Raw genomic sequence first — 23,757 nt, 5'->3', positions numbered from 1 at the left:
CTGGCCGACGACAACGGGAAGAAAGGCACACACCGGTTTCAGCACGTATCTACCCCGACCACCGAGATCAAAGATGTAGTCTTGTAGCAGTACAGGGGCCATTGTCCATTGCCAGCGTTGTTCCGCATCGCCAGCTCGCGCGAGACACACGAAAATATCGGAGCGAGATGAGCCCCTGTCACGGGATCAATAGTAGGGCAAAGGGTAAATATCCAACAAGTGCGCGCTTTTGTACGCCTTTCTTCGCTCTTCACATACCCTAATCGTAGATGTCATGGCCGACGAGAGGGAAAGAAACGTGCTAGTGCTCCTGGATCGCGCGATCGCCTTCACCCTGCCTGCGCAGCGCGGGTACGGCTATGAAGAAGAAGAAGAAGAAGAAGAAGAAGAAGAAGCAAATCGCTTAACGGCGGGCATTTAAACATTGCCATTCCAGACTCGTGAAGAAGTCCGGAAGCTTCATTTCTCAAGGGTTCCATTCATCTGGGTGGAAGTCGCGCAGAAATGCCCTTCGACAGCGGCAGCTATACAAACACCAGGGCGCGCATCGCCGCATTTCACACAATGGAAGAGACGAATACGCAAAGCAGTCGCGAGCTTGCATTGGACAGATTACTCTGGTCATTATGTTTATTCAGGTAGCTGGCCTAGTAGTATACGAGGTTGTAAATATATCGCTACCTCCGTGTGATGCATCAACGCGTCCAGCATCACATCACCACACAAAGTCAAGAAAAGCGCTCATCATCGCAGTGCACCCCCGGGTCAGGAAAACCCACAGGCCAACCAGGTAGCCAGCCTTCAAACAAAAAACTCATCTTTGCAAAGGCAGATTCGTAATAAAAGGAATCAAAGCTGCAGTCTTCCGTTGGTACCACTAAAACAACACGCAGTATCACTCGAGAAGCAACACCCATCAGTATAACAACAACACTCGTCCCTCATGGAAAAGAGACACCCGCCGCTCTCGCTAAAACAACAAACAAGCGCATCCCTCGGCGCTGCCCACCTATCCTCGTCGTCGCCTCCAACGCTTACCGGCAGCGTCTTCGCATTCCCTGCGTCGCCGTGGCCGCCGGCGCCGTTGCGTCCCCCTGCACCCCGAACTGCGGCGTGAGCTCCTACCTTCTCTATGACCACCTCCACACTCTTCCTCATCGCCGCCCTTGAAACGACTGCGTGCGCTCAGCGCTTCTTCATCGTTCTTCGTCAAACTGATCGACGGACACTAAGTAGAGTGCTAAAGGAAGAAGGCGGGGTAAGGTCGGTTAGCGGTAGGGGCAAGCTTCGCGGATGCGGAGGTGGAGCCGGTCAGCGACGGCTCATACAGCGGAGGCGAGTTGATGCGCTCGAGAGAGTAGACTGGCACGGCTGGAAAGTAGACTCGAAAGTGCTGCTCCTCGTCATCGTCCCCATGCGTGAGGGATCGTCCGTCGCTGGACGTCACGCGGGTTCTCAATCCGGGCGATTTGTCGTGAGTGTCTCTGACGGATCCATAATTCTGTACAGATAGTCAATCGTAGTTATGATTCAAGATTTGTATCTTATTCGTTTGTTCAATTTCTCGGGGACTGATTCGTTCGCGGTCAGCTTCGGATGTGCCACGACCTGACCACTTTTTGGCGTGGGAAAATCGCGGGGAAATGGAGCTCGGCTCTCTTTCTCTCTGCTCCAGCGCTCGCGTGCTAGAGTGCGTGCACAATGCGCCGCTGTGCGGGCTGGCGGGTTCTTCTTCTTTCGCTGGAGTCTGGAAGTCTGGAACCTCTGGAGACGGGAACATGGGAAACTGGAGACACGCAGCGAGATGAGATGCCGATGTGGAGATGTCCTAGGCCGACTCTCAAAGTCCGTACGTAATGAGATGCCGGCAAAAGTGGTTTTGATCAAGTAATGGATGGAGTTTCTTTGCTGGAGTTACCAAACTTCCCAAGCCGTGGATTCGCGGGGAAAGTGGTTTCCGGGGTAAAATAAACGCAGCATGCGTCAATTTCTTGTCAGTTCCGGGTTCATGCCGTTGCCGTGAAAAGCAACGTCTTCACACTTCTTCTTTCCTATCGTCACCTCGACAGCCTGTCTGGGATAGACTGCGACTGTGACTGCGACTGCGACTGCGACCGCGCCGTTCAAGGTGGCTTGCTGCAAAAGAGCGGTACGGGAAGAGAGTCAGCCTTCGATGCCGCGGGCCGTTGGTGCCCATTGGCGACTGAATGGATTCGGTGACGCATATCACATCCATCTTGCATCCGATGCCGACTGACGTTTTCCGATAGATACCTACCATCCGGACACGATTAGATCCCAGCGTGCCTTGCCCTCATAGGTCGCTGATCTATTGACGCAGACGTAAAGTAGACCCTGTGGTGCTTGTCTCAGAGAAATGCCCACACGTTGAGGCCGGCCGGATTTGAGGTACACCCATCACCCGGCTATCTCATCTCGGTCACCGGATCAAGCTCGACTTTTGGGCTCTCCTCACGGAAAGCATCGAAAATATCCTAGCCAAGACTAGACCAAATGTGAATAGTCGATAACCAACGTCTTTCTGCGCCCTGCAGCCTCATAGGGCTTCGGAAATCATGCTAGACAACTTGTCCGCCGGGGGTTTGAAGGGGGAGGGGAGGCCTGGCTTCAAGTGCCTATCTAAAGTAGTCATCCGCTCGGCGCGAGCGAGCATCGAGAGATAAGCAGCCGCCGCTATGCTACCGAATCGACCGGGAGGCAAGGCAGGGCCAGGAAAGCGCATCGTCGGCCAAGCCGTCCTCCCTTCCCACCGTCCTTCAGGCTGCGCTGCGGGCGTTCAGCCCTGGAAGATGAGCTTGCCAACCGGAAACCTTTCCTCCTCCAAGCCTAGAGTGTTTGTATGTGTGTGCGCGTGTGTGCCTTATCAGTCTGCAGCAGCCCTTGGCCATGCCACGGCGATCAATCAAACGGCCCAAGCCTCTGGGGGAAACCTGGGCTGGCAGCGGCATTCCTTCTTCGTCATCGCACTCCCGCAGACCGCAGGCCGCAGACGAACGGGTAGATAGCGAGGGCTTCAGTGCCTAGGACCACGGTCGCCTCGCCTTCAGCTTCGATTTCGGAAGAGACTAGGCGATCGAGTTTGATGTGATCTTGGCGCATGTGTAAAATGTCCGAAGCCGTCGCTTCTCAACGCCTGTTTTTCAGCTGGTGATGCTAATATTGGTGTGCGGCGACAACAATATCAACGACGCATCAACGACGACTACTAGACATGATGTTTCTAACGGACCACCAATAATTAGATAATCAACCGAAAATAGAGTAGCTGCTGCACGGACAACATTTGTTGGAAACTCTACACCCCGAATGCGAGTCTTCGAGGTTTTACTCGCGACAACTCCGAGTCGTTCATTCTCGTCGGATGTCGATCAGTTCATGATAGGAACCAGCACGGATGAAGGGCGGCTGCTCTGCTGATAGTCGTCGACGCTGATTTCCGATATCAGCCAAACCCCGTAGCCATGTGAGATTGTCCCACCACCCAGAGAAAGAGTCCCCCCAAATTCGAAGCGGGTCCTTGAATCCGCTCGTTGCGATCTTCGGTCAGTCCGAATGCAGGAGACCCCTCGTCTCGTCTCTCTCGTCCCACCCACATGTCCGTAGGTACTACGTAGTGCTACAATTAAACTGGAGTCTGGAGAGATAAGAAGCGGGAGCAGAGGCCAACGTCAAACGCACGCCATTACGTACAAAATTCTTCTCGCGCACGAATGAACACTTCACTTGGCTTCCCCAGAGGATGCTAATCACCATGGATTGGATTGATGGTCCGGACACTGCCCACTTCCTCCGCACCTACTGTCGAAAGAAAGCGTGGGCCATGACACGGCGGCGGCGTGGATGGCTTCACCACGCCTCACGTAGGTACGAATACAGAGTGTTTTTGAGAAAGTCAATATGCCGCCAATTTCAAGACCAACAAGACGTTGGTGGTGTGTTTCTGGTAGCGCAGCGCCTCTCGGTCCTAACCGAGGAATCGAAAGCCCTACCACTGTTACCTTGTCACGCCATCAAGCGCGTTCTAATCTTGGCCTTGTTCGCCAGGCTCAGGGCTGTTCGGTTACCGTGTGGCTGCAGTACGCAGTCGGGATGGACCGTCGCCGCCTCATCAAATCTGCCCATAAACTTTGCGAGCTTGCATAGCAAAAGAAGCGCTAATTTGCATCCGTAAGGTAGGTACTGACTGATGCAGCCAAGGAGGCATGGCAAGGAGCTAGTTGCCGCTTCGAGGTCTCTTGACACGGAGCAATCTCGAATACGGGGCGTCTGCGACTGCCGTGCCGCCAATGTGGGTAATTTCTCATCATCACTGCCTGTCTCCTGGGGCTGGGAATGTTATGGTCGCGTTGGCGCTGCAACCAGACGCGGACTATACCGCAAGCCCAATAGTTCGGCGAGATTGTTCGGACGAGCTATTTACTCCGTACTGACCGCAAGAGAGACCAAAAAATGTGCTTGTTCGTCGACCGAGTGAAGATGTTTCTTGAGATGCGTCCACGTTGAAGTCCAGATAAAATCCAACGCGCTTGCTCGAAAGATGGCTACTTAGGCAAGAGTTGGGTGTAGCAGTGTGAGATGCGGATGTACTGAGTCGTGTACGGATATTCATTGCTCCATGTCGTTCGAATCCCAGTCCGAATAGCGCGCCGCCCATGGCGACCGTACAAATACATGGAAGATTAGGTTGCTTGCAATTGCGTGAGAAATTCGCGCTTGCGGCTTCGTCCCAAGCCCAGGGAATTCCCTCTCCCAAGTCTCCCCCCTTCCCCCTGACCGACACCGCACACGGACTCACCTGGGTCAGCACACGCTCCTGGTTGTTTCCCCGAGTTCACCCCAATTAAACTGGACCTGAGTTAGGTTCCTCGAGCAAGGATACGGATACATGCTAGGCACGGCAGCCCAATGTTCGAACTGGATCCGCATATGTGTGGTGCTTCTGGGTCGTTGCTAGTGGGATCCATCATCCATGATCCTGCGACGTAGATAAGCATCCCGTTTCGAACTTCCACCTGTTTGATATCAGAAGTATAGATAACGAAGCAAATGACTTCATATGCTGACTTTGAGGGTGCGACTCGCGGGAGTCTCAGCCAGAATCACAATGCCCCTCAGATTAACAAATCGAGATGCAGCGAAGCGTGTGGGTGACATTATTGGAGGAAGGACCCGATGGAAGGACGCTAGAAGGACGAGTAGAAGGTCTTGATCTTCCTGGCCATGCAGCCATGCTGGGATTCGCATGTCACCCGCCGCCCAAAGGATGCGACCTACTGCAGCCATTGCAGAATGGTGGTCGTCGCAGGGAATGCTAGGGCGTTGGCAGTCGCCAATGGCTAGGGACCGAAATGACCGATATTCAGAGTCAAGCAGGTTATTGGAATTGGCGGAGCGGGGGTTGCAGACATGTGGTGCTGCCACCATCGACCTTCCTGGTGCGAGAGACTAGAAGTTCTGCCCCTCCTTTGCCGTTCATACTGGACGACTAGGAACCAAATAGTAGGTAAAAGTAAGCACACAAGTAAGGTACATAGACAGGCAACCAGGTAAAGTTGGCGCACTGATGGCTGGTTCGAAACGTGTTGGCCTATGGGATGAGCCGTGAGCAACATCAAACAGCTTATCGCATTGCCACCTGTCAGGTCGGTTGATGTTGGTTCCGAATGCGCCGCACCTCCATCGACACGTAGCGGCACATCACCAGACGTAGAGGCGACATTCTGTCATCAACCCTGTTCTCGAAGAGGAGTATTCATTATCACCCACGCCTCTTTACCCGGGGAACTGGTGGGACGTCTGCCAGATGGGGGTTTGTCGCGGACGTATCGTGCCTAGTCAGCCATATTACATTATAACCAACTGTCGCAACCGACACAGCCGCGCGATAGGGCCTACGCCGGCGACGACGCGAAGTTGTCGTGTTCTGCAGGGAGGAATGGGAACACCGGGAGCTATCGACCAGGGGTGGGACCGATTCCACCTGCTGCGTAAGGTACACTAGTACTCTTCCCCTGTTGAATGCAGAAGGAAAGAAAGAAAAAACTCCCCGTTCCAACTGTTTATCATCGAAACGAAACGTAGTGCTGAACCGGCAGGCCGTATGCCCTTGAAATCTGTCTTGCGTTTTTCTTGCATAAAGACTGGTTTAACTGGATTTCTTCATTCGAAAAGAAGCCATGACGTTGCGTGTATCTGTCGCATTGGATGATATATACCATCACAAGCCATCACGCGGTAGCGCTGCCAGTGCAGCTAGGACGCTAAAGTTGAGGCGTCGAGGTCAGACTTTGTACCAGCCGCGGTTGTTGGCTCTGTCGGCTGCACGACGTCGGGGCTCTTCAAGGATGAGGGAAACCTGGGGCGGCCAAGATCAGCTCCCCCCCCCCCCCCCCTAGTCCACCCACACCACATGCATTCTCGGACCAGCCAGTTGTCTGGCCGGAGTCGACTTCTTGGCAACCCAAGCTCTTGAAAGGGAAGTTAGGGAACAGCCAGTGTCCGTGAATGCCGTGCCGAGAAGTGTAGCAAAAGCCGCTGCAACCCTGGCAAGAAGCCTGGTCAGGCATCATTGGTGTGGCTTACCTGCAGGATTTTCTTCCCGATGAGCCTCCTCGACTTCGACGATTTCCAGTGTAAGACAGAGTGACGGAATAGCAGCAGAGACTGCTGTATACTACACTGTGTAGTACGCAGATTGCGATGCAGGCTAGCCTTCTGGCTTCGTCTCCAGCGTCGTGGACCTGGACCTTTGCGTGGGCCATCTCCCCCTCACCGACCCGGGCCCAAAGATTCGTGCTCTCCACTTCACATATGCTCCCCAGGGCCCAGGTTCCACAGACAGGTTCGAGGAGGAGGAGGGTCTGACTGGATCCTGAGATAACATTGAGGAGACAGCGCGCAATGGACAATAGGAGGGGCGGCCACTTTTTCGGAGCCATTTGCTAACGGCTTCAAGTGACAAGTTGCCCATTGGCCAACCAGCACAGCCCACGCTATCTGGGGGCTCTCAGACTTTCTCAATCGCCCGGCTGGGGCGTACGCATATGTCTCGGTGCCACGGTGGAGGGCAGGGTGACATCCCATTGCTGTGGTTCTCGTCTCCCCCAGGTCACGGTCGCTGGCGACGGGGTCTCGTCCAAATCCATTTCGTTACAACTGCGACTGCGGCTTCTTGCTCTTTCTTCGGCCGAATATGGGTTTGTACCCGCGCCTGGGTTCCTCGTTAGTGCATCATGCACATCGGAAAGCTGTCGGCAGCCAGCCCGCCTAACTCACCAGGTACCTCGTCCTCAGCTCGCCCAGACAAGAGTACGGAGGAGCATGTAGACTTGATGACGGGGAAGGTTTCGCTCGTTCCCGCTGGCCACCCCTAGGACTTGGTACGTATCGAAGCACGACCAGAAGCCAAATCGCCTCCAGCCCTCCCCCAAATCGTATGCGACATGTAACGGGGGTCGCTGCCAGGATAGCCTGCCATATCCTGTCCTTGCCAAGATCTGCGTCTGTCGCCCGTCGAGAGGGGGGCAAAGTTGGAAAGACCAGCTTGATTGATACTCAATCGGCCCTGGACCCTCATCTCTCCCTCCTTCTCTTGTGTGTAATTTTCCATCGTCAACCAGTTGCAGCCTATCGGCTTTCCATGCATGACTGGATCCGCTTGCCGCCCTCGACAAGAACCCTTAGTCCTTGCGCGCCGGTTCCTGTCCTCTCGATCGGCATTTCCTTAATAAACCTCCCCCTTCCCCCGTCTGATCTGGTTTGTCTTGTGCTCGACAGCCATCCCTCTCCGTCATTTCTGTTCTTCTCGGGCCCTCCTCCCGCAGCATTCATTTGTAACAGACACTGCTTGTCTGTGTACCCTAAAAAGCCGCGAAATTCAACGCCATGGCTGCACCAGAAGGGGTTGTGCCTACCAAGGTCGAGGCCGATGAGAAGGCCACCGGTGGCCTTCCTGGCTACGACACCGGCAGTGGACAAGAGATCCGAGGCGACATCAGCGAGGACAGCTGGGCAACACGCAATGGCCTGAACATGAAGTCCTTCACGAAGAAGGAATATGGTCGCGGCATTGTCGAGCTCGACCGCGCCATGAGCTCGCGCCATCTCCACATGATTGCCATTGGCGGCTCTATTGGTGCTGGTTTTTTCGTCGGTTCCGGTGGTGCTTTGAGTAAGGGTGTAAGTATACTGTCTCGCTTGTCGGGGGCGGTTACTGACGCAGAAGCAGGGTCCAGGATCGCTCTTGATCGACTTCGTTCTCGTGGGTATCATGATGTTCAACGTCGGTAAGTTTCGAGCCCCTGCTCATCTCGCAAAAGGGAGAGGTTCTGATCTCTTGCAGTGTATGCCTTGGGTGAACTCGCTGTCATGTATCCTGTCTCTGGTGGCTTCTACACGTACTCGACTCGCTTCATCGATCCTTCATGGGGTTTCGCCATGGGCTGGAACTATGTCTTCCAGTGGGCCATAGTGCTACCGCTTGAGTTGACTGTCTCTGGTCTCGTTGTCGCATACTGGAATGACACTGTCAACGTCGCCGTCTGGATTACACTTTTCCTCGTCGTCATTATCATCATCAACATCTTCGGATCTATAGGATACGCTGAAGAGGAGTTTTGGTCGTCTTGCCTCAAGCTCGGAGCTACTGTCGTCTTCATGATCATCTGCCTCGTTCTTGTCCTTGGCGGTGGACCGTCAAGCGGTAGATACAGCGAGTACCAGGGTGCGAAGACGTGGTATGACCCCGGCGCATTCCGTAACGGCTTCAAGGGATTCTGCTCCGTATTCGTCACGGCCGCTTTCTCCTTCTCCGGTACTGAATTGGTCGGTCTTGCTGCCGCCGAGGCCAAGAACCCCGTCAAAACACTCCCCGGTGCTATCAAGCAGGTGTTCTGGCGTATTTCGCTCTTCTACATTCTGGGCCTGTTCTTCGTCGGTCTGTTGATCCCCTCCGACGACCCTGCGCTGCTCTCCGAGTCTGCCTACTCTGACGTCAAGGCCTCTCCCTTCGTGTTGGTCGGCAAGTACGCTGGTCTCGTGGGCTTCGACCACTTCATGAACGTGGTCATCCTCGTTTCTGTCGTGTCGATTGGTGTGTCTGGTGTTTACGGTGGTTCGCGTACCCTCACTGCACTGGCCCAGCAGGGTTATGCACCCAAGATCTTCACCTACATTGACAGATCAGGACGCCCGCTGCCTTCCGTGCTGGCTGTCATCATTTTCTCGCCCTTGGCGTACATTAACCTCAGCGCGAGCGGCCCTGTTGTGTTTGACTGGCTGTTGGCTCTTTCCGGTTTGGCTGCGGTCTTCACCTGGGGATCCATTTGCCTGGCGCACATTCGCTTCCGCAAGGCGTGGGCCTACCACGGCCACACCGTCGATGAGATCCCGTTCAAGGCCATTGGTGGCGTCACCGGCTCCTGGATCGGACTCTTCCTCTGCTTCATCGTGCTTGCTGCTCAGGTATGTGAATAGTCCTATGACGGGATGACGTATTCCATGCTAACAAGAACCCACACAGTTCTACACTGCTATCGCTCCCCCTGGCACGACCGAGCTCAACGACGCTGAAGGCTTCTTCAAGTCGTACCTCGCCCTTCCTGTCGTCATCGTGTTCTGGCTTGGTGGTTTCTTCTGGAAGCGCACTGGCTGGCTTCGTACCGCCCAGATGGATGTCGACACTGGCCGACGTGAGCTTGACTGGGACGAGATCCACGCTTACCGTGCACACATCGCGACGCTTCCCGCGTGGAGGCGCGCTCTCCACAAGGTGTGGTAGAAAGCTTTGGTACTTTCCAAGAGGGGAACTGCGTGCTGCCGCATATTCATGTATATTTTAATCAAAATCCTGCGTTGAGGATGACCGGGATGGGACTACCGTTCTGGTAATTGTTAGCAAAATGAAGATACCACGAGTGCTTTTACATCAAATCTGTTTCATACCCATATTCTGGCACGCGTTGAAAAGTACCCGTTGCAATCCATGCTCTCACTGCGCATTGGCTAGGACAACAAGAAGGGGGCTGTATGTGTATTGGCTGCAAATCGCTCTATGAAAAGACATGGTTGGCAATTCTGGTATGGTGGGTTATGGTGCGGTTATAAGCCCAGAGGCTATGCCGTCGACCAAGAGAATGCCAAGGGCTAGTGTGTGCCTTATCTCTGAGAGCAAAGGCCGTTCAGTGATGGCCCATGCCAACAGTTAGGTAGCGATAGCACAAGGCAGGCGAGCGTTGGTGATGAAGATAAGGACGGCCAGCCCAGAAGAGCAGGTGATGCCCGATTGTCGGACAGCGGTAACTAGAGATGGTTGGTCCGGATTGTTTGATATCTCTCGGCGTAGGGGGTTCATGGTCAACTGATAGTTCTTGGAAAGAAGTCCTAGCCGGATTCAGTGACCCATCCCGAGGAACTGACAGGGTCAGAAGAACACCTAATAAAATCGGAATGCGGTATCGGGCGTCGATAGGGTGATCATGAGGTTTCGTAAGGACTTTCGGGCTGGTTAATCAACAAGATAGATGTTGTGGCAGTGGTGATGATTAGACGTTTCGGTCAGTCGTGGTATTTGGAGGCAGCCGGGCAATTGCGAAGTCGGACGGAGTATCCCCGGGCCGGAAAGAATTGATGGAATGGAATGGAATAATTCCAGGTTTCCGAGGGAAGGAGCCATTGAGTGAACGGATGGATGACCAGGAAAGAGCATTGCACCAGCTGCTTCATCGTGGCCTTCTACTGCCAAAATATCAAAAGACGGCTGCTAGGGTTCATTTAAACAACGCTCAATCTGCGTGACAGGGTGACAAAAGCGCCTTAGCACACCATAGCGTTGACTGCATGTCATTCCGGCGCCCTTTTGACACACGTCTCCCCACAACCGCCCCGCTGAAGAAGTGTCAGACCCCACGGCTGAATTTACCGAATTGCCTCTTGGGTAAGAGACAGGCAATTTTCACCCCCTCCGCTGAGCTTTCCCTGATAGTCACAATTGCTGCTGGAATCTCGTTCTGGCACTTTTGATATGAATGCCTCACTGAGTACCAAGCATAGAGGCATCCATCTACTGGCCCAATCTTCCAGATACGACATTTACTACACAGCTGTCAATAGTGTATTTAAGTAATGTAATTCCATAGTCAAGCATCCTCACACAACTTGGCACTTTAAAATCTGTTTGACTGGCTCAAGTTTCCTCCCTTTCGAGGCATGTCTACCCTGATGAAGAGCCCATCTGTATGTCCTGGGAAGCGCCGTTTACCTTGTCAGGGTATATTCGGATGAGTGAACTAGATGATGAAAAAGAAGCCCGTCTACAAGAAAGTAACCAATCTTCGAGTTTGGTAAGATACGGGGATATTTCGAACTCACACGAGACGAACATGTGAGTCTACTGAGGTAACTTTGATGTGCGGAATACATAGTACCTAGGTGGGCTTGCAAACAAGCAAGACAAAGGTGCCTCGAGGGTACTATTCGCAACGGATCCATGTATCGTTGCCCGCTATGACAATGAATCATATAAAATTATTCTCATTTCCTCGTGACTGCATATTACCTATTCTTGCGAGACATAAACTCACCTCTCCACTTCAACGCGGCCGTCGAAACGGCAGAGGGCCGGCCGGCAGGTACAGGGAGTGGGGCGCGGTGCTCGGCCATGTGGGTCCCTTCAGCCGCAGTGCGCCCCCGAGTTTTGCGCAGCGGCGCACAACTCACCACGGCCATTTCCCCCTTCAAAGCTGAGCATCTCAATCTCAGCATCTCACCCATCCCCAAGCTCCTTATCTACCTCACTTTCGAATCTGATCCGTTCGATCCAACGTCTGAACATCGACTTCGGTTCTTTTGGAGTCGACCTCAGCTTACCTTACCTCACTGTACAGATAGGGCCTGTACACAACGCGCCACAATGAGCCCCGCGCCCCCCAATAAGGGCAAGGCTCCCATAACCGATGATGGAGACCTGTCAGACGGCTCGTCTCAACCAAGCAATACCGAGTGCGTAGATACCAAAGCCATCTCCCCTCAACTTCAAGAAGGGGATAAAAAGCCGGATCCGGTTGGTTTCGCTCAACCCCCGTCTCGAAGCTCTCTGCGGGCCACCCAAGAGATGCAAGGCGAGAAATCTGTCAAGCTAGAACGACTTTCACCAGATCTGACGCGAGGAATCAGCACAGACTCAGCCGCGTTTGATGTCGAGTTTGCTCATTCGGAAACTGGCCGCGAATCCTCCTCACCTCTAGATTTGACGATGATTAAGAAGACAAAGAAGAAAAAGAAGGTCATAGATGCAGGCGCTGATGAGCTTGACGCAGCCTATGCGGCTGCGCCGAGGGATGACGCCGTAAACCTCTTATTGGATGCCGACCGAAAAGTCAAGTCAGAATTCTCACAGAGTGATATTACGATCCAGCCTGGACAGGTCTCCGGTCACCCATCGCTCGAGAGATCAAGAAGGATGTCTGAAGGCGACACCGAGGGCAGCGCGTCCAATGCAGAGGATGAGCCAGAGAATCAGAACGAAGACCCTACAAAGAAGGTCCAACGCCTCATAGTCGATAGGATCATGTCCTCATTCATGGGTTGGCTTGAAATAAAGAAGCAAGTCAAGCAAGAGGAGGAGGAGCAAGAGAGTAAATCGCAAATAGAGGAAGTCTTGTTGGAAGCTGCCCCTGGCGGCGATGCTGCTGCAGATGATGCTGTCTCCGAGTCCAGTCCAACAATGTTGGCAAGTGGTTCTACTAGCGCAACGAGCTCATCAAGAGGATATGAACCCGAAAGCTTCATGTATCGTCAAGTTCCAGCTCCCGGTGCTCCTGCACCCGTCACTCGCCACAGGAACTCAAACGTTGCTCTCCCACCGCCACCACCGCCAGGCTCATCGATGAAACCACAAATAGGAATACGAATGTCAATATATGGAATGGCTTCATTAGAAGGACCACCACCGCCAGTGGGACGAGGGTCGCAAACATCTGCGACTTATGTGCCAAGTTCTGATTCAACGGTAGATTTTGGGGGGATACCACCACTCCCATCAGCCGCACAACCACCAGTCCCAGCACTCATACCACCGCAACAGGGGCAGTCGCGATCTGGCTACACTGCTAGGGGGGCAAGCGAGGTCGAGGAAGTCTCACCTTTAAGCAAACGGAGTGCTGCTCCAGCATCAGCATCTCGATCCTTTGACTCGGCATCGTTGCAACAAAGATACAGCACACCTTTAGGTTCATCCGCGCCTTCGTACCGGGAAATAGCTTCAAGGCAACCTCCAGCAGAACAGGCAGCGGGTGGCACTAGCAAGGTGACTATGCACACAGGCAAAAGGGGGCGAATGGCAAACCCGTCGAGAAAACACGACAGGTCAGCAGGCGGTCGCGCGCCGGACGAAGAAGAAGATGAGGGCGATGAGAATCATTTGCCCCGAGCGAAACTGTCCAAAGTTCAGGAAGACACGATTGTAGGCGCCAAACTTGCGTGTCCCTTCTTCAAGCACAACCCAAGGAAGTACAAAACCCAGCGACCATGCTGCGGGCCAGGCTGGGACCAAGTCCACCGTATCAAGTACGTTTATCCTCTCCTCTCGCATGACCTCACTCCTAAAGATTCACCAGAGAGCACATATATCGCAAGCACTCTCTTCCAAAGTTCTCGTGCCCGCGATGCTCGCAGTCTTTCGAGACCCAACTGGCTCTGCAAGCTCACGCCCGCTCGCTGGACATCTGTGACGTACGCGAACCGGAGTTCTTGGATGGCATCACGCAGGATCAAGAGAAAAAGCTTCGTTCTCGGAAGAAGACGTCGGCCAAAGAGCTCACTGAGGCGGAGAAGTGGATCCAGGTCTACCGTATCCTCTTCCCCGATGTGAGAGAGCGGGAGATTCCGTCACCGTGTAAGCTTATGCCCCTACCGATGGAAGCAGGGACTGGCGCTAATTCTTGCAGACTATAATGCAGAGGACGCCGAGATGAACCTGGGTGGCTACGAAGATTATCTCCGTCGTGAACTTCCGCCGCTGGTCCGCCGACAGCTCGAAAAAGAGGTCGAGCGTGAGCTAAGTTTCGTCGAGGAAGGGATGAAGCAAAAGGTCATTGACATTGCTCGGAATCTCCAGCTCACGCTGTTCAAGGGCTACCAACAACTTGAGAACCAAGAGCGAGGACTGCAAGACACGCCGAGTGTTGATGCGTCCTCAAGCTCCGAAACGGGAGCGTCTTTCTTCACGGCGACGGACACTTCACCGTCGACCATGACGACCAGCGGCACAACGCCAGAGATTCCGGATCCGTTGGACATATTTGGTGACCCCGCCATTCCGGACTTCGACTTTAATTTTCTTGCCGACGTTCCCTATCCAGAGTCACAGTCACCCTCCAAGGGACAGAATATGGACTCGGGGTTCAATCAGTCTTTTGCGACTCAAGAACCAGCTACGATCACACCTGGGATGGAGATGCTCAGGGCGCAGCAACACGATCTGCCATACTACGGACTAGATGGCTACCAAGATCCAAATAGCCAGAGGATAGACGCGAGCGTTCTAAGTTATCTCCCATGAGCTGTCGGGCATGGTGCTCCCGTTGCCGTACTCTCTCATTGCTTATTTATTCTTTCCACCGATGTAGTACCTAAGATACCCAATTATTCATCACCATTTGATCATTGATAGCAGACTTTGCCTTGGACTAGAGGATGTCGTTTCGCAACGATGTGATAAAACTGTCGTATCCAACCTAAGGACATTCCACGATAGACAATGTTCCACCTCACTGAGGCCCCGGCACAACCTCTAGGCGCGGGGTCCCGGGGTGCAAGTCCGGAGATAAGCGGGCCTGCCAAAGACCGGGAGCCGGGACTCCAGAAGCTCTCGAATTAAGGTTTATCTGCTTACGTTGACTGCATAATATGGAGCCATTGCACACTTAGTGACATGCCGCTTGTTCTCTCCCTGATGTACGATTTGTTTCCGTCTCTAGCCAAGTGACCCGGACCTTTTGTTGATAGACGCTTACGTTGACTGCAGCTGAGCCAGCCGACACTGAGAGTAGATCCGAGTCCATCATACATTACAGAGTCGTATATATAACGTCAATGATCATGAATCACATCAGAAGAGTTGGCATCAAGTCCTGTAAACGTCTCAAGCATTTCGAAATCCACCAAGATGGGTAGCGCACTGAGCAATATGTTCCCGCCAAAGGCCAGCTTGACCGAAGCAAATTTGCCTGATCAGAGCGACAAGGTACCTTCCATGTTTTAAACCCATCATCCATACCAGTCAAAGACTGACATACATAGGTGTTCATTGTCACAGGAAGTTCAGGTGGCCTAGGAAAAGAACTTACCAAGATCCTCTACCAGAAGAACGCCAAAATCTACATGGCGTGTCGGTCTGAAGCCAAGACTGCAGCCGTGATCAAGGAGCTGAAGGAATTGTATCCCAATTCCCATGGCCACGCCGAGTACCTCCACCTGGATCTGAACGACTTGACCACAATCAAGCAATCCGCCCGAGAATTCCTTAGTAAGGAAACTCGTCTTGACGTCCTCTGGAACAACGCCGGTGTCATGACCCCACCGCCGGGTTCCAAGACTGCCCAGGGCTACGAGCTGCAACTGGGCACCAACAATCTCGCTCCATTCCTGTTTACCCACTTCCTTCGCCCGGTGCTGTCTGGCACGGCCAAAGCTGCACCCAGAGACTCAGTCCGAGTTGTCTGGGTATCTTCTAGCACGGCGGCCATGGCACCGAAGCCTCCAATCGACTTCAGCAATATGGATTATGCAAAGGATGAGAGCCAGATGCAAAAGTACGCGAGGAGCAAGGCTGGTAACGTCTTGCACGGAACGGAATTTGCGAGAAGAGTATCTGGAGAAGGTATCATTAGTGTTGTAAGTTGGCGGCCGTCCAGGACCCGATGGGTACATGCAGTTATTAACGGCGACGACAGTGTCTTGACCCCGGAGTTTTCATGACGGATCTGCAGCGTACCATGCCGCTATGGCAGTTGATCATTGTGGTGAGTTGTACCCGGAGAACTTCACAACTCCTCTGACTCTAACCACCTCTTGATGTGTCTACTAGAAATTCCTCGCGCATAAGCCGATCAATGGCGCATACACTGAGCTTTTTGCCGGCTTAAGCATTACCATTACAGAGAAGAACAACGGTGGCTGGGGTAAGATCCCCCGATGCTTGAAGTAATGTATTTAATGCTGACGACGGTTCTAGTGGTACCCTTTGGTCAACTCGCAGCTGGACGAGAGGATCTCCGCGACAAGCAGCTAAGCAAGAAGTACTGGGAGTGGACGGAGAAACAGCTCAAGCCATATACTTCGTGACGGGCTGACGCCGCCCTATCCTAGTTTCTCATGTTTCTCTTTGTCTTCCTTGCTTGTCTTCTCTGTGTAGATAACTAGAACATACCTTTCTAGAGAAGTTTGTGAAATCCGTACACAGGCGTGTTACATCTTGTCATTTACAAGGTTTCCCGCCTCCTAACAACCCCGTATACTCCTCCACCAAGCACTGGTCTGTATCATGCCGTCTCTATCATCTCTTATAACCCCTTTCCATTTCTCCAGGAACCATGGCATTGCTTCCCAGCTGCGTCCATCCCACGGCACACCATTCCCACGCCCATGCATGGACCCCGTTGCGGAGCCCCAGCATCGAACTCCCCCGCCCAGCATGTCGATACAGAGGTCGTCCTCGTCTATCTGCGGCGAGGCCCCAGAAGCCAGTACGATGGCGTTGGAGCGGAAAGATGGCCAAGGCATCAAGTCGAAGCAAGGATGGTGAGCCCGAGAACGCTGGGTGAAGGTCGGCTTCAGATCCGGGGTGATCTTTTGAAGAGCTGTGTCATCGTCGCTCGAGTCGTTGTCATTCTCGCTCAGGCGACTATGCGCAATGCTGTAGAATAGTGACTGCGCATTCTCGTCCATTAGATATTCTGTCGTTATGCTGAGCTGAGCTGCTATTGCACGCATCGCCGACGCGTATGACATCGACCTTAGATGAATGACGTCTCTGGAGGGTCTGAGATAAGTTGGCTGGGGCCATTCAAGTGCCGGCTGCTCATTTGGTGCCGTAAGATGAGCCAGTATCTTAAGGCCGGCAACGACAACCTGCCGCATATCGAGACTGCCGCATCGCACTTTCACGGCAGCGATCCACTCACGCGATGACAGCGACAAGGCACTATCGTAAAGCATAGGGTCCATGGAGTATCCCATGGCTATCAATCCGTACTTGACAACATCACGAAGTGTAAAGTTTTCCCTCACCATGATGCCCCAACCTTTCCTGTTTTCATGCGCCGAGAGGGATAGCAACGCCCGGTAAATGTCCGAAGCTGTAAGGTTGCATGAAGCAGTATACGTCTCCACCTTGCAGTTTGATGACTCGGCCACCGCATAGCGAGTAGGAGGGCAGATCGGAACCTCCTTGACGCACTCTTGCGTTGCTGGTTCCTGTGTTACCCACGCAGCGGCGACCATCTGCTCCAGATGTCGAACCTTGGTCTTCTGCCTCGCGCCTGGTTTTTGGGTAAGCAAAATACACCATAGGCGAGTTCTTGGGTTGCATACGATATGCGCGCTGAGCGTCAGCATTCTGGCGCTTCCGGCGGTCCTTCGCGTCAGGCAACTTTCTGCGCGGCATTTTGACGTGGTGGTAGCAGCTGATCCTAGACTATCGACTGACTGGGGTCTGCGATTGATTAAAGATATAGGAAAGAGGATCAAAGAGTATATCAATGGATTGGCGTATTTAGAAAACATTCACAATGCTGTACAAGTGGCTTGACGGGAGGAGGTTGAGTGAGTTTGCGTCGCGGACTTTGAGTACAACCTAATCTCCGCAATGTCCGGATGCCTAGTCCGGTGTATTCGAATGCCTCGAACGCGAAAGTTCAATACTTATCACGGGAATTTCGAGGTCAAATGCATAGTTCTGGAGCCTGAAGATACCGATATTCATTTCTTGCTCCAAGTAAACTGCTAGATCCTCGATGAATTTGCTACTCAAGTCTCAATCACCATCCACTCAACTACAATTTCCCCTTCCGGTTATCCTCGCCAAGCTTCAGGATAGATGCAAGGTTATTTGCCTCAATGACTTCAAAAAGCTCTCCAAGACCAGCTAGGCGACGTTTCTCGCTCTCTTTGCGGAAAAACTCCTCAGCCGTCTTGATCCTGTTTGGGTGAATCTCATCCAGGAGCGCGTAGTCACGTTGAATAACCCCCTTGTTGCCCCCGGAGTTCGTCCACATTGTCCAGAAGCCTGAGAAGTTATCTCTGACAGACATAGTCGCCGGGTCCGTGGGATCAGCGTTGTAACCCGCAGGTTGGCTGGAGATTGGGAAGTTGTCGAAATAGACGTCCATGGGAGTGTCAATGTACTGAGCTGGCTTTCCCGTCGCCTTTTCAAACGCCTTGGCCAGGTCTTCGTAGTGAATATGGTCGATGGCCACCTCCAGGTCCATTCCATCCGATCTTTCAGGGTGATCAAAGAGCCAACGGGCGTAGTGTTCGCAATCATCGAGGGCAACGTGCGGAACTGCACCAGCACCCAGAGGTACTCTCCATGTGACAATCCCGTTCTCGACTCGTGGCGTCATGATTGTCTTGGAAGAGATCGTCATCTCAATGTAAGGGCCGGTAGTGAAGACGGCGACACCCATGTCGTTGCTCTTTCTCTGCTGTAGCATCCACTCGGCCAGACGCCCCTTGCCGTCATAATGTCCGCACCGGAACTTTGGATTATAGCCACTCTTCTTATAACCGTAGTCGAGATTTCCAAAGACGAAGAACTTGATCCCGAGCTCCACCGCCAGCTCGTAGCAGCGGATCGTCCAGTAGGTCTCTGCCTTCTCGCCGCAGTTGAAGCCATCGATATTGACAAAAGCACCCCAGCAACCGGCGAATCCCTTGCGCAGGTCATTTTCGTTGGCGAAAGTTCCCTCGATAAACTCAACATCTCCAAGCTTCGAGAGTTCTTTCGCCCTCGCAGAGCTGGAGTCACGCGTCAATACACGCAGACTGTAGCCTCCATCCTTGGCTAGACCTCGACAGACGGGAAGGCCTTGGGCACCAGTGGCACCGATGACGAAGATGAGGCGGTTTGCCATATTGGTGAGATATTTGACTCACTTGAGATTTATGAGTTGCGTTTAATATGGCTATCCTTGCCAATTATCGCAGTCTATGGCTGCTCTGCTCACTGCAACGTGCCAGGGGCATTTTCTTATAAGCTCTCTCGCAAGCGATCCGTCCCTGCTTCAAACAGTCGGATCCCCTACGTAATTAGACCTGTCGTTCATAAGCAACGTGAAGTCAAAAAGCAAGCTCGGACTTGCTTTCGCTGATTAGTTACTCGATAAACAATTGATGATTAGTGATCCTTCTCGACCACCAACGAAGATGGTGTTTTGGAAATACGACTAGACAGGAGATAAAACACGTGGCTAAATGCTTCAAAGACACTTACAGCCTTCTCTACGAGCTATAGTCAGGATAGGAACACAATGAAGGCTGTGGATCTTCTTTCTCCAATGTCCTGCCAGAGCTGGCATGCTTCAATAATTGCATGTGCACTGTGATCCCACGAACCTGGGTGATGGAAGCAACTAGCTGGACTCATTCCCAAAGGGGGTAATAACATTCAAACTACCCAATTCGTTTCGCCGATTACTTGCCTTGAAAAGGGCGTCAGACACGTGATGTCCAAACGCTTGATCAGTAATCAGATCTGACGATGGCTTAGCTGGTGGTGGCTGTAATCTTTAGCTTACCAATCTTTGAAGACTAACTCACGGTATGTCTTGAGAGAGTTGGAATATGCCATCGGCTCCATATGCGCTTCAATAGGCGGGAGTGAAAGGTGTAGTAAACTTCGTCCACTACGGTACATGTAGTCGTTCTGAGCCGAGGGAGCTCGGTGAATCAGGGCAAAGCACAAGAAGATCCACTATTAGTGTCGTCAGGGAGCTTTGCCATCTGTTGCATGTCTTCGCTTTCAGATTTGGCAAGGCTACTCTCACAGCAAACTACTTTAGGTACTAATCGACGCAGGCTTCATGTTGAAAACAACCACCTCGGCTCAAGACCTCTTGAAGCACTCGATAATGCCATGCGGGTTGCCCGGAGACGTCCAGAACTCAACTCTTCCCAGCCCGGCCTTGGCGAGAACATCTTTCCACACCTGTCTCGGCCTCTCCTTACCGCCGACACTCAGCATCAAAAGATCAATGGCCGCCGTATGAGCCGAAGGCGGGTTTGGCGTGATTTGCTCCGCGATCAACAGACGGCTATCCTGCGCCATGGAGCTTGCGATACAAGCCAGGATCTCCACCACCAGGTCATCACTGTAATTATGAAGACAATAACGGATGTAGTACACGAGTGCGCCTGTTTCATGTCAGTCATCGTTCTGAAAAAGATAGAGATACTACCGGCGAACCTTTGACTGGCTGCTCCTTATGAAAATCAATGGCCATCAACTTCATTCCCAGTGAGGCAACAGAATCCTGAGATTCAGCGACCTCACTAATGACTGTGTTAAGATCTTGAAGAACACAGCAATTTAATGGTATGCCATAATTGTCGCAGATGATTTTCGTGGCATGGCCGCTTCCCCCTCCAACATCGACGAAAAGGGGCCTGTCCGCTGGCCCTGAGTGTGCGGCATCTGAGATCCAGGAGAAGTCATAGACGCCGCAGACCGGAAGTAGCATCCCCATCGCCTTCATTGAACGAAGGAAGATCCTCTTGTCGTCAGGATTCTGGAGAGACACCTCCCAAACGTTATTCTCTGGCTGGCTGTACGCAAAGGTGTATGGAACGTGTGTTCGGCCTCGTGGTTCTTGCAGCCCGTAGGCATGGAAGTACTTCTCGAAATGGGCGTATGAGACCATGCCATGTACGAAGCTTACAGGTCAGTTGTTTGTAAGGGAGTTTGTGTAGTACCATCATGAAGTACTTACACGATTCTTGTGAGATCTCCGTCTGGATTGTCATTGATGAACATTGTGGACTTTTCAGTATGGGCCACAGCATCCTCACCGACCTGCTTCAGGATGCCCGTGGAGTTCAACATCCATGCGAGGCGAACTGGAACGGGACAGTCAATAATGAGTCCTCTATCTCAATAGCGAGAAAGTCTGGTGATAATCTTACCTAGCAGCTGCGGTTCACACCCAACACTGCTAGCCAAATCCTGGTATGAGATTGAACCTTCTATTGGAATCTTTTGGAAGACCCCCCAGGCATTGAAGAGCTGCTTTGCCGTCATTTCGCCAACCTTGATGCAATCGTTCATAGCCCTCTCCCGTGGAGTGTCCTCGAGCTTGTCGATGATGGCTTGTGCTCTTTGGATGATACTAGACTTGAAGTTGCGGTCGCTCTTGGGATTCAAGATGTTGGCTGTGTCATACGCATCCACTTCATTGAGTAGATCCACCGCGAGCTTTCTGAGCTCCAAAGAGGCCTCGGCCGCGATTTCTCTCATATTCACGAAGTAGTCTGGCGGTCGGTCAGGGACTTTGTGTTACTGTTTTTCGAGGATGATGAGATGGAAGTTACGCGAGCAACAAGTTGCGTACTGGGGATCCGCCTTTCATGTAGCGGGGAAGAATCGTCAGCTTAGTGTTGGTAACAATTGACAAGCAAACACCTCGACCCAACTCGTCTTTCGTTGGAACAGGGTTGTCGATTAGGCGCGACAAACAAAAAGTAGCAAACTGCATGATATTGCTGCAGACGATACCAATCTAGCAGGGGCGATTACCGGCAATCAGGTAGCTGTTGTATTCCTTAAGGTGAAGGCGAGCACATCATGGGCTCACTGCGGATGGGAATTCCATGTAAACTAACACCGTTTGGAAGCGGTGGTGATATGGCCAAGTCCTCAGCCACAAGTGTCACCTCTCCAGGAGAAGACGAAGGCAAATATGCCCTTCAACTGGATTATCCGACACTACAATTGCCAATTCGAACCATCAATGTACGCCACCAACATTTGCCAAGTCGTTGATGTATCTCCCAGTACATGGGTAGCGCATTCTGGCGGGCGCGGAAGTGACCCGCGTGCATCAAGTAGCGGCGGAGTAAAGCTGTAGAATCACCAAGCATTAAGGTCTACGAACGCCTCTGAAAGCAAACATGCATGTATTCTTTCCACGGCAGTCAGGACCTACACCAGCATGAACCGGACTCGCATTTCAATGGAACAATCAACCCGCCAGGTGTTTTTCCTGTCCTCGCTGAGCGTTGACATCTTCCCCAGCGAGACTCGTCGGATGCCGGCCTTGATCCGAGGCTCCGGAGCATAAGAGACCCGACGATACGACCAACCATCAAGAAAAGTCACTGACGCTTGAGAGAAGGAATCGAGACAAAAGGCTGCTGGAAAAGCAAACATTCTGGGTTGTCATACCATCTAACAAACTCACGGCTTAGCTAGCACCCCAGATCTGACCAACGACTGCAAAAACACCTTAATCGCCTCAACCGCAACCGACGCAAGATTTCCAGCCCCCTCATACGAAGGATCAAACGAAGCCACCGTAAGAGACACCGGCTCAGCCGTCTCCGAAATCCCCTTCAAGCACCCGATAATATCCTCCCTCAACAACCCACCCGGCGCAGCAAACCGGTTCGCGTGTCCGATGGACATATCCAAAGAATCAACATCAAAGTGAACCATCGTAGCACCAAGCTTCTTGCGCCGCAACACCACCCCAAGCTCGGCACCAAAATCAACCTTCTTCTCGGTGCTGCCCCAGACAACATCGAACCCTGCCTCTACCACCCTGGCCCGCTCCAAGTCATTCACGTCCCTCATACCAACATGCACTAACCGCTCCAAATCCATCGCCTCGTGTCCCGGAACCGTCCCCAATAACCCCTTCCAGCACTGCCCCGCGAGCATAGCAATCGGCATCGAATCAAAGTACCCGCTCATAACGGTATCAGGCGTATTAAAATCATCGTGCGCGTCAAACCACACGCACCCCAGTCCCCCATCTCCAGACGCTCGCGACGCGTGAAGCCCCGCAGCGACGCCCACCGCAGAACTACAGTTCCCGGCGAGGATGATCGGGAACGAGCCCCTGCGGCGTTCCTGCGCTACTAGATTCGCGGTTCGTCTGATGACCTCGAAGCTGCGTCCGATTTCGCCTTCGTGGTCGTCGACCGGCTCGACTTGGACTTCGTGGACGGGGAGGCCGAGGGAGCGGAGTGTGGAGTCGAGACCGGAGGTTTTGAGGAATGCTGGGCCGGCGCCAGGGCCTTTGTTAATGAGGCCGACGTGGTAGGGGGAGAGGACGAGGGAGAGGGACTTGAGAGGGAGTTTGGACATAATGAATTGATTATAAATTTTACAAGAACCGATGAGTATAAATGATTACAATGAAAGATGAACGTGGTCATATGAGCCGTCGTTAGCGGAGTACTACGTTCATTTCATTGATGATGTGGAGATCTGAAGTCAATGTGTCAATGTGTCAACCAAAGGGCGCGATGACGCGCCCGTCAACTTGCTGACCAGGAGCGAAAAACTGATTGGCTCATCCTAGGTTGTATGAGGGAACAGTTGTCCTACTTCACAGTCGGCGGAGTCGAGCAGTGAGCAACGCTGTATCTTGAGACTCATTGTAACAAACATTACTAAGTAGATTGCATTTCTTGGATATCTTTTCATGCTACTGCAACAATCTGCTCGCTACAAACAAAGGA

General features: G+C 52.6%; 6 protein-coding genes across 6 annotated transcripts; 3 read left to right on the top strand and 3 right to left on the bottom strand.

The window, feature by feature from the left end:
- Positions 1–7,905: 7,905 nt before the first annotated feature.
- INDA1_1 (Amino-acid permease inda1) lies at positions 7,906–9,799 on the top strand (the record flags this gene model as incomplete). Its single annotated transcript, XM_053189174.2, has 4 exons — positions 7,906–8,199; positions 8,249–8,306; positions 8,363–9,483; positions 9,542–9,799. 4 exons carry the CDS (start codon positions 7,906–7,908, stop codon positions 9,797–9,799), a joined length of 1,731 nt encoding a protein of 576 aa, XP_053053162.1.
- A 2,130-nt stretch (positions 9,800–11,929) lies between these two features.
- On the top strand, positions 11,930–14,578 carry N0V96_010770 (uncharacterized protein; the record flags this gene model as incomplete). The annotated part of the gene is made up of 3 exons (XM_065759042.1): positions 11,930–12,807; positions 13,635–13,912; positions 13,965–14,578. The coding sequence occupies 3 exons, from the start codon at positions 11,930–11,932 to the stop codon at positions 14,576–14,578; spliced, it is 1,770 nt and encodes a 589-aa protein (XP_065612352.1).
- Positions 14,579–15,184: 606 nt separating this feature from the next.
- On the top strand, positions 15,185–16,225 carry RDH1_2 (short-chain alcohol dehydrogenase; the record flags this gene model as incomplete). Its single annotated transcript, XM_053189177.2, has 4 exons — positions 15,185–15,262; positions 15,319–15,912; positions 15,972–16,040; positions 16,106–16,225. The coding sequence occupies 4 exons, from the start codon at positions 15,185–15,187 to the stop codon at positions 16,223–16,225; spliced, it is 861 nt and encodes a 286-aa protein (XP_053053165.2).
- A 1,846-nt stretch (positions 16,226–18,071) lies between these two features.
- On the bottom strand, positions 18,072–19,151 carry N0V96_010768 (uncharacterized protein; the record flags this gene model as incomplete). The annotated part of the gene is made up of 1 exon (XM_053189179.2): positions 18,072–19,151. One exon carries the CDS (start codon positions 19,149–19,151, stop codon positions 18,072–18,074), a length of 1,080 nt encoding a protein of 359 aa, XP_053053167.1.
- A 971-nt stretch (positions 19,152–20,122) lies between these two features.
- On the bottom strand, positions 20,123–21,529 carry N0V96_010767 (uncharacterized protein; the record flags this gene model as incomplete). Its single annotated transcript, XM_065759041.1, has 4 exons — positions 20,123–20,430; positions 20,483–20,841; positions 21,006–21,132; positions 21,256–21,529. 4 exons carry the CDS (start codon positions 21,527–21,529, stop codon positions 20,123–20,125), a joined length of 1,068 nt encoding a protein of 355 aa, XP_065612351.1.
- A 939-nt stretch (positions 21,530–22,468) lies between these two features.
- Positions 22,469–23,483, bottom strand: N0V96_010766 (uncharacterized protein; the record flags this gene model as incomplete). The annotated part of the gene is made up of 2 exons (XM_053189181.2): positions 22,469–23,359; positions 23,478–23,483. 2 exons carry the CDS (start codon positions 23,481–23,483, stop codon positions 22,469–22,471), a joined length of 897 nt encoding a protein of 298 aa, XP_053053169.2.
- Positions 23,484–23,757: the final 274 nt, after the last annotated feature.

The sequence above is a fragment of the Colletotrichum fioriniae genome, assembly GCF_027942845.1.
Source record: "Colletotrichum fioriniae strain IMI 355084 chromosome Unknown scaffold_15, whole genome shotgun sequence".
Lineage (NCBI taxonomy): Eukaryota > Fungi > Ascomycota > Sordariomycetes > Glomerellales > Glomerellaceae > Colletotrichum > Colletotrichum fioriniae.
Note: the sequence above shows the minus strand (reverse complement) of the source record. Positions and strands in the feature narration are given on the sequence as shown.